General features: G+C 39.3%; 1 protein-coding gene across 1 annotated transcript; it reads left to right on the top strand.

Moving 5' to 3' along the window:
* Positions 1 to 897: 897 nt before the first annotated feature.
* ARL9 (ADP ribosylation factor like GTPase 9) lies at positions 898 to 8,542 on the top strand. The gene is made up of 3 exons (XM_023518560.1): positions 898 to 1,056; positions 6,660 to 6,835; positions 8,339 to 8,542. The coding sequence occupies exons 1-3, from the start codon at positions 1,041 to 1,043 to the stop codon at positions 8,516 to 8,518; spliced, it is 372 nt and encodes a 123-aa protein (XP_023374328.1). The 5' UTR covers positions 898 to 1,040; the 3' UTR covers positions 8,519 to 8,542.
* Positions 8,543 to 10,499: the final 1,957 nt, after the last annotated feature.

The following is a 10,499-nucleotide window of genomic DNA, read 5'->3' as shown; positions in this document are numbered from 1 at the left end:
CACACTTGAACCTGTAGTTAAACTTCTCCAGCACACAAAAATTATGTCGACCAAAAAAAAAGAGTTAAAAAGAGAATATACTTACTGTGTTTTGAACTTCATTCAAAAACAACTTAACTAATCATCTTTTTTTTTTTTTTGAGACAGAATCTCAAGCTGTTGCCCTCGATAGAGTGCTGTGGTGTCACAGCTCACAGCAACCTCCAACTCTTGGGCTTAAGCGATTCCTTTGCTTCAGCCTCCCAAGTAGCTGGGACTACAGGCACCTGCCACAATGCTCAGCTGTATTTTTTTGTTGCAGTTGTTATTGTTGTTTAGCTGGCCTGGGCCAGGTTCAAACCCACCACCCTCGGTGCATGTGGCCGGTGCCATAACCACTGCGCTACCGGCGCCGAGCCTAATTAATGATCTTTAAAAATTGTTGTGGCACACCTAAGATTCTCTCATGGCTCACAAGCTTCAGCCTTAGATTCTTATGTGCTGAGTAATGCTATCTATATGCATGCACCATGGAGGTCCCTAGACTCTCAGCAATATACTGAATGCTGGTACAATCTTCAATGGCCATGAACTCAACAAGCAAAACAAAGTCTGAAAATAAGCCCTGTGATCTATGGCTTCTCCTATAAATACTAATATATATACATATACATATGTGTATATATATATTTGACTAGGAATTGGAGGATGGAGAAGGAATATGAAATTAATATCACATAACTCATGGGTAATTAGAAAATATTAACTGATTGATATAGTTTGTTCTAGACTTATGAAATATTTGTGAAATTTTATTCACAATTTCAAGAATGTTATTGGACTTCAGCAGGCCAGGAGCCGGGAAAACAAGACCCGGAGAGCAAAGGTTTATTGGTTTATCTTTCGTTTCACAGGAAAAAAATAAGCAGATCCTAGTGCTGGGCCTGGATGGAGCAGGAAAAACCAGTGTCCTCTACTCTCTAGCCTCAAACAGAGTCCAGCACAGTGAGGCACCCACCCAAGGTTTCAATGCAGTTTGTATCGACATCGAAGACAGTCAGATGGAGTTCCTGGAGAGTAAGCTCATCCTCATTAGTTATAAGGCAGCCACGGTTCATTATATCTTAAGCCATCAGGATGTTATCAGTACTGGGTCCTTGTGGAAAATCACGCTGGATCAGATTCTCCTAGACTTTTAGAACATGTGTGTAGTTTAATACAAGGATGTACTATGGGGGGAAGCGTGGTATGGTTTTTTTATTTGCTCCTTTTGGCAGTGGTGATACAGGGAATTTAAAGGAAGGCTTTTGCCTCCCTCATATAATCTCCTGCAATCAGCCTCCTTCCTGCACTGTGGCAAATAAACCATGCAGTGTAAGTACTAGTACTAGGATTATAGATGAGTCCCAAATCTCCTCTTGTAACTAGAGGGCAGTCCAGAAGCCCCTATTGCATAGTGATTCTGGAGTTACCACCTGCCTAACTGTTGCTGAAACCCAAAGGCCTTTAGTCTTCTCTTTACACTCTCTCCTTGGATGGTTTCATTCATCCTCAAGGCATTAAATGCCATCTATGTGCTAATGACTCCCAAATGTATCTATCTAACCCAAACATACACAAATGTCCCCTGATAGCTCCGCCTAAATTTCTATTGGCCTCTCAAACCTAACATGGTTCAAACAAAATATTTATTTTTTCCCATATCTGTTCCTCTCCCTATAATACTCTGGTCAATAAATGGCTCCACAACCATCAAGTTGCTCCAGCCAGAGAACTAAAAGTCCCTCTCGATTCCTCCTTCTGTCCCCACCTTCAGTCCACAAGTAAGATACTGAATTTTTCAGTCTGCAAAGCCTATCTGGGATCCTTTTCCACTGCTCCCAAGTGGGTCAGAGACACCGTCATTTCTTACTTAAATTATTGCAGTCACCTTTTCATCTTTTCTTCCACCCATTCATGAAGAGAAATACTGTAACACTGTATTTAAGCACATCGTTTGCTGACTTAAAACTCTTTAATGGAGATCTCATGCTTGGGATAAAATCCAGAGTCTTTGTGATGGCCCAGAAGTCCCTTCATAAACTCCTTCCTCTTCAACCTCCTCATGGAATTCCAGACGTACTGCACTCCTTCCTTTCTAGCTTTTGTGAAGGGCCTTCTGGGGCGTGCCTCCCATTGGAAATACTTTTTACCACCCCCGCCCTGCCCTTCCCTAGATGACTTGCTCCTCAACTTACTGGTATTAGCTTAAATGGTCCTGTCAAATAATTCTTTCTACATGTGTTCCTCATTCTTATTTCATTTATTTATTTTTTTTAGACACAGAATTTCACTATGTCACCCTCAATAGACTGCCGTGGTGTCACAGCTCAGAGCAACCTCCAGCTCTTGGGCTTAGGTGATTCTCTTGCCTCAGCCTCCCAAGTAGCTGGGACTACAGGAACCCGCCACAACACCTGGCTATTTTGTTTTTGTTGCAGTTTGGCTGGGGCTGGGTTCAAACTCGGCACCCTCGGTATATGGGGCTGTCACCCTACTCACTGAGCCACAGGTGCCACCCATTCCCCCATTCCTCTCTGTTTGCTTCCTCCATAAAGTTTTTAATGACATTAACTTTTTAATTTTTACTTATGAGCTGCCTGCCCAACTAGACAGTAGCCTTTGCCATGCTTATTTTGTTGAACAATGACTGCCAAGTAGTATATATTCAACAAAAATGAATTAACTGCCAACCATATTCCAGATTTGTGTCACAATCTTCAATACCTTGAAGAAGAATAGCTGCTTAAGCTTGTAACTTTTTAGATTTAAAATATTTTTATCTGTACAGTGGGTAGATTTTAGCCATTAAGTTAGATAAATTGTCTTAATACCACAAGGAAGGGCTTCTAAGGAGTCTTTTTTGAGGACACAGCATGCAGTGGCATTCAGTGGTGTCCCTAGGGTCTATATTGGGTAACGTGCTATATTATAACACGTGGGGAGTGTTTTGAGGGATAGGGAGGAGATGGAAGACAAATTAATAAAGTTTTATTGTAAAAGCCTATTTATAGAAATAATATATTCACATATAACTTTGATTATATCTCTCCATCAACATTCTATAGACCATTTTAATATTTTAAAAAATTCTTATGGCTTATGCACTAAAAATCAGTGGTAAACATGAATGGGGAGACTTAAATTTATGTCATAATAGCTTTAAAGAGCCTTCCTCCTAGAACACTGCAAGATCCTGTTTAAAACCCTTTTTTTTCTGAGACAGAGTCTCATTTTGTTGCCCTTGGTAAAGTGTCGTGACATCATAGCTCATAGCAACTTCAAACTCTTGGGCTCAAGTGATGTTCTTGTCCCAGCCTCCTGTGTAGTGGGGACTACAAGCGCCCGCCACAGTGTCTGGCTATTTTTAGAGACAGGGTCTCAGTCTTGCTCAGGCTGGTCTTGAACTCCTGAGCTCAAGTGATCCACCTGCCTGGGCCTCCCAGAGGCATTACAGGCATCAGCCACCTCACCTGGCCTAAAAATCTATTTCTTAAAGCATTGATGAACCTGTAGGAAGTAAGGAAGATCTTCAAGGCTGCCTGCTCTGTTTCCACCCTCTCCCTCCCCACTGAAGAAAGAAAATAAAAATAAAGTAACTTATGAGTTGAAAGCAGAGTGGCAGCCATTATAGATAGGCAAGGAGAAAAGTGGTAACTTCTTGAGGCCTATGCCAATGTTCATATTCAACATTCTGCATGGGCCTGGGACAAAATAGGAAGCATTAGCTGAGACTTTCACAGGAGGCTAGGGCCCCAAGTCAGTAGCTCCCCCGGATTCTAATTCTGAAGCAAAGAACCCCTAAATAGGGCCCCAAGTAGTCCTACAAATTAAGATCAGTCATATTTTAGTTTGCAATAGAAAATTACCCAAAAGGTAAGAAAATAAGTCACAGCGAATGAGAATCATCAGAAACAACAGGAAATTTATATTTCAAGGTTTTCATATATTAGAGTATCACATACAGAATATAAAATACCTATGTCTGAAATAGCAAAAGTAATAAAAAGTATAAGTTATGAAAGATGGAATCATAAAAACAAACTCAGAAATGACCAGGTATAATTTTTTAAAATGAAGATATAATTATTATAATAAAAACCAAATATAATTTTTTTAAATGAAGATATAATTATTGTGATAAAAACCAAATGACAGATTAAGTTTGACCCATCTAGAGGTTAAATCAGTGAGGTAGTAGATAAATATAAAAATTTACCCAAGATTTTAGAACAGATAGAAAAATACATGGAAACTCTGAAAGCAAGTTTAAGATACAAGTAATACAGAATGAGAGAGTCGAACATCTGTCTGATAGGCATTCCAAAAGGAAAAAATAAAACAGAGAATAGTATTTGGTAGCTGCTGAGAACTTCCTAGACCTAATGATAGAACATGAATTAATATACACAGGAAGGGGTGTGTGTGTGATTTATCTTTTAATTTCTATGAAATAGATGATATCTTATATCTAAACATGTTGAAGTAAAACTATAGAACACAAAGAAGAAAAAAAAATACCTTAAAAAGACCCAAAGAAAAAAGATCAGGGATGTCAGTTCACCTGATAACAATTTTCTCAATCGTAACAAGGTCATCTAGAAGACAGTAGAATGTCTCTTCAATTTATAAGAGAAAATAGTGGGCAAGAAAACTTGCAAACTTATAGGCCAATCATTAAGATAAAAGCACTATTAGGGAAAGAGGTTTCAACTGGCCCAGAAGATAAAGAGCAAATATTTTTTACCAAATATACAGCTAAGAATATAGTCTCAAAATATAAAAAGTTAAAAATGAAGAATGAAGAAAGAAGAAAAGAAAGGAAGGAAAAAGAGAGGATTGAATTGTGGGGAGAAATGGACAGATCTACCATTCGAGTGAGTGATTTCAATAAGTCTTTGTTATTGAGAGGATAGAGAAGAAAAATTTCAGCAAAGATATGCAAAATTTGAACATAACTAACTAGTTTGATAGAATTGACAAGATAGAATTCTACATCCAGGTTTGGCACCTGTAGCTCAGCAGCTAGGGCTCCAACCACATACTCCAGAACTGGTAGGTTTGAAACCAGCCCAGGCCTGCCAAACAACAATAATAACTAGAACCAAAAAATAGCCAGGCATTGTAGCCGGTGTCTGTAGTCCTAGCTACTTGGGAGGCTGAGGCAAGAGAATCGCTTAAGCCCAACAGTTTGAAGTTGCTGTGAGCTGTGATGCAATGGCATTCTACAGAGGGCGACATAGACTGTCTCAAAAAGAAAAAAAAAATTTCTACATCCAGAGCTAAAAAACACATTCTTAAATATTCATGAAACATTTACCAAAAATCACTGCATACTGGGCAATAAAGCAGTCTTAACAAATTCCACAAAGCATGATATGAACCATGTTCTCTGACTACATAGCAGTTAAGTAGAGTGCTGTGGGGTCATAGTTCACAGCAATCTCAGACTACTGGGCTTAAGTGATTCTCTTGCCTCAGCCTCCCAAGGGGCTGGGACTACAGGCACCCACCACAATGCTTGGCTATTTTTAGAGATGCGGTCTCGCTCTGGCTCAGGTTGGTCTCAAACCTGTGAGCTCAGGCAATCCACCTATCTTAGCCTCCCAAATGATTTTATTTTTTATTTTTATTTGAGCGCTGTGATGTCATAGCTCATAGCAACCTCAATCTCTTGGGCTCAAGCAATCCTCTTGCCTCAGCCTCCCAAGTAGCTGGGACTACAGGTGCCCAGCACAATGCCCGGATAGTTTTTCCAGCTTACTTGGGAAGCTGAGGCAGGAGGAATGCTTGAGCCCTGGAATTTGGGGTTGCAATGAGCTCTGCTCACACCACTATACTCTAGGCGGGATGACAGAGTGAAACCTCATCTCTAGAAAAGAAAATTAATTACATCTGTATAATTACCAACATATGGTAATATACTTTTTTAAAAGATAACCATGTTTCAATAGCAATAAAGATATAGTTTACATGGAAATAAATCTACCAAAGATGTGCCTGTCTATATGAAGAAAATTTGTAGATATCATTGAAAACCATTGAAAGAAGACCTAAAAATATGGAGACATAATACCATTCTCATGGGTAGGTGGATATTACATCAAAAAGATATTAATTCTCCCCAAATTGATGTTTAGATACAATTCAATTCCCAAAAAAACACAATAAAATTTTTAAAAATTGACAAACTGCATCTAAAGTTTTCGTAGAACATTAAAGATGTGAAGAAAGCCAAGAAGAGATAAATAAGAGATAAATAAGAAAGGCAGACTTGTCCTGTCAAATGTCAGATCTTATTATAAAGCTATAACATTAAGCTTATGTGTTGTTGGCACAAGGAGGACCAAAGTGACCACATGAATAGACGAGAGATTCCGCTGGGAAAGGAGAGACCATTCAATACATGGTGGAGGGAAACAGGAAAAGTAATGAAATTGGTTTTCTGTCTCGTGCATAAACAAATGTGTGTGTCAATTTCCACCAGTCCCTTTTGGAATCAGATACACTCTGATTGTATCACACCACCTGTCCAATGTTCAGAAATTCAGATGTGCCCTGCCTGCTCCCTCAGTGGACACTTCTGTGATTTTTTTTTCTTTTTTTTTTTTTTTGTCTTCTCCCTTTACTGTCCTCTGTAGTTGGTGGCAGTGAGCCTTTCCGTTCCTATTGGGAAATGTACCTGTCCAGAGGTTTGCTGCTGATCTTTGTGGTGGACTCAGCAGATCATAACCGATTACCTGAAGCAAAGAAATACCTTCATAAACTAATTGGAGCAAACCCCATTCTTCCTCTGGTTGTGTTTGCAAACAAACAGGTAAAAATATGTGCAAATATAAATCATACTAATAGTATCTTTATTAATACAATATACTTGTATATTAATACAAGTCTACTTTTGATAGGATAATATGCTAGATTGAACAATATATTGAGCAATATGCTATAGGTTCAGTTTATATTTATTAGATTATAAACTTCTTCAGGGTAGAGACTATTATTATTCTCTGTGTTCCTTGTAATACCTATACTGCCTTCCTCCTACTAAGAATTCAACAGCTGTGTGTTGAACTTCATTAAATAAATATACATGGTATACATACGGGTTGTTTTTTGTATTCCTTTTTTTTGATACAGAGTCTCACTCTGCTGCCCAAGTAGAGTGCAGTGGCATCAGCCTAGCTCATAGCAACCTCAAAGTCCTGGGCCCAAGTGTCTTCTTGCCTCAGTCTCCTAAGTACCTGGGACTACATTCACCCACCACAAGGGCTGGCTGGTTTTCTATTTTTAGTAGAGATGGGGGCTTGCCCTTGCACCTGCCTCAGCCTCCCAGAGTGCTAGGATTATAGGCATGAGCCAGCATACCCAGCCAATCCACCTTTTTTTGGTCCAGTAGAAATAATAAGCAGAAAAGAAAACTCACGGGCGGCGCCTGTGACTCAAAGGAGTAAGGTGCCGGCCTCATATACTGGAGGTGGTGGGTTCAAACCCAGCCCCAGCCAAAAACTGCAAAAAAAAAAAAAAAAAGAAAGAAAGAAAGAAAAAGAAAAAGAAAACTCACAATGGCAAATGCTTTACTCAGTAAAATATGACCTGGACAAAAAACAGGTAATGAATCAGATTTTGTTATTAAATAGAACAGAACATAATTTATCCTGTTTAAAATGATGGTGGAAAATTTAAAGGAAAATGGAAAAACAAGATTAGAAACAGATTAACTGCACTGTTTAGAAAATAAAGGTATTACATTGGCTTATCTTCATTCCAGAAAATACTTTTTTTTGATAACTCATAAATGCTAGAGCATAATTCTAATGAAAATACTTTTGTTCAAACATTGTCTGGAGCCATATAATGGGTCACAATATCCTTTTTATAAAAATGGTAGTGTCAGGCCATACACAGTGGCTCACACCTGTAATCTTGGCACTTTGGGAGACCAAGGCAGGAGGATTGCTTGAGTTCAGGAGATCAAAACCAGCCTGAGCAACATAGTGAGATGTTGCCCATCTCTACAAAAAAAAAAAAAAAATTAGCCAGCTGTTGTGGTGTGCATCTGGAGTCCCAGCTACTTGGGAGGCTGAGGCAGGAGGATCCCTTGAGCCCAGGAACTTGAGCATGCAGTTAGCTATGTCATGTCACTGCCCTCATGCCCTGGCAACAAAGCAAGATGTTTTCTTGCTTCCCCCCACCTGCCCCCGCCAAATAATAATAGATAAATAAAAATTTAAATGGTGGAGTCACTGAGAGCAATGAATAAGAGTACAAAAGGATTTCAAAGTAACCAACTTTTTCCTATTCTTTTTCCCTCTGGGTGCAGGATCTTGAAACAGCCTATCACATTACAGATATCCATGAAGCTCTGGCATTATCTGATGTGGGAAATGACAGGAAGATGTTCTTGTTTGGAACCCACCTGACTCAGAATGGCTCAGAGATACCCTCCACCATGCAAGATGCCAAAGACTTGATCGCACAGCTGGCTGCAGAGGTGCAGTGACCAGGAACAGACCTACTGTGCGGCTCTTGATGGAAATGTCATTAGGGAGTGTTGAGTGGCAGGCTGAAAGCCAAAGACTTCAGCTTTCAAATAAAAAATGAGCCATTTCCTATTTCCTGTATGCATGGCATATATATCATCCGCTCTCCGTACGTGTGGGCTCTACACCCACAGATTAATAACTGTGGGTCAAAAATATTTGAAAACAAAAACCAATTTAAAATGACAATAAAAAATATAGATTTTTAAAATATAGCATAATAGCTATTTACATAGCATTTATGTTGCGTTAGGTAGTACAAGTAACCTGGAGATGATTTAAAGTGTACAGGAGGATGCGTAAGTTACATGCAAATACTGAATCATTTCATAGAAGCATCTTTAGCTAGAGGGAGTCAGTCCCTGAGGACCAAGAGACAACTGTACAAATATGCTAATTTGTTAAGAGTGTCTCTTTGTATAGATTTTTAACTTTGCAAATATTTGTAAAACAATGTGTTGGGAAGAATTGAGATTTTTAATCAACAGAAGTAAGACGGCCATTAGCAATCCCGTACCCACTTATGATGTTTTAGTGATGTGAAATGTATATGAAAATATTTTAACTAGTCTCCTCTTTTCAGGTAAAAATCCAGGTGGTGTTCCTTTATGTAGATCTGTTTAACCTTGTAGTAAAGAAATACCAGGATAGGACAATGAAGAAAGTAAAAATTAATAGCACTCAGAATAAATTAGGAAAATCTTCTCATCTAGGAGCCTGTTAGACTGTGAGGATTATTTTTTAAGTTCTTAACATTTTGCTTTTATATGTAGATAAGCTTTCTTTACTAGAAATATTTTGTTAAGAGTGTTAACTGTATTAACCTACACACACGGTGTAGATATAACTTTTAACCATAGTGCTTTTCCTTAAAAAGTTTTGGAGGGGCTGAGCATGGGGGCTCATGCCTGTAATCCTAGCCCTTTGGGAGGTTCAGGAGGGAAACATCGCTTGAGGTCAGGAGTTCAAGACCACCCTGGACAACATAACCAGACCCCATTTGTACGAAAAAGAATTTGGAAAGAGGGTTTGTTCTATAAATGCCTTTCTCTTAAAATTTGGAATCTGTATTGAGATAAAAATCTAAATATGGTGAAAATGGTTAACCCCTCTCAATGTTAGCTCGTAGCTGTCTCCATCAAATTTTAGGTCAAATTGGAACCGAATCAAACTCACACATGCATATGCAAAATGATCATTGCCCTCTGAGAGATGAGACCTTGGCGTATGCACCACTCACACAGCCAGTGCTGCAGGGTTATGTTCCCTTCTGTCACAACAGCCACTTGGGGGTCTAATGTCACCTGTTTGTCTGGCCTGTGGAGGGCGGATCACACAATGATTCAGGGTTATCAGAAACCCTGGATTTCAGCCTTTGCCTCAAGGATTATGAGGAATGAGCCTCTGGACAAATTCCGTAGCTGTCTTGGTCTTCTCCCTGTAAAAGGATCAATTTGGATGCAGTCTACCTTCAGCCCTGAGCTCATACCATGTGCTGTCTCTTCCCTGTTTTCCAAGGTAGTCATAGCAAACATGAGCTCCTGGATGCTATTTCAAAGCTATACCAAAAGCTTTCAGGATGGGCAGTGATGAAACCTCTGCTCTTCCTTGCTTTCCTTCAGTGCATTTTGAGTGCCAATATGGCAGCCATTGCCTGATGCTGGGCATGAATAAAGCAGGATCCTATACTTGAGATGCTCTCAGGCTGATGATGGAGGGTCATGTCACAGGCATTTGTATTGGAAATGGCACTAAGCCAGGACAGTTTGACATATTGTCAAGGAGGCTGCCTGGTTGGTAGTCTTCCCAAGAGACCTCATGGAGAACGTGTCACAGTCTGATGTCTGTTCCTAGCCTTCTGAGCCTAGAAATTGTAGGTTTAGTTAGTACATTAAGAGTGGATCTGCCTTTTCATGTATTCATTTGGTAAACATTTTTTGA

This window comes from Otolemur garnettii, unplaced genomic scaffold (genome assembly GCF_000181295.1).
Source record: "Otolemur garnettii isolate 467f Iridium unplaced genomic scaffold, OtoGar3 scaffold00141, whole genome shotgun sequence".
Lineage (NCBI taxonomy): Eukaryota > Metazoa > Chordata > Mammalia > Primates > Galagidae > Otolemur > Otolemur garnettii.
This window is presented reverse-complemented; position numbering and strand designations above follow the sequence as displayed.

What these genes read in the sequence shown, in the direction of transcription:
- ARL9 (XM_023518560.1), top strand. An exon ending in TTGTGTTTGCAAACAAACAG is followed by an intron (nt 6,836 to 8,338) that starts GTAAAAATATGT and finishes CTCTGGGTGCAG; the next exon opens with GATCTTGAAACAGCCTATCA.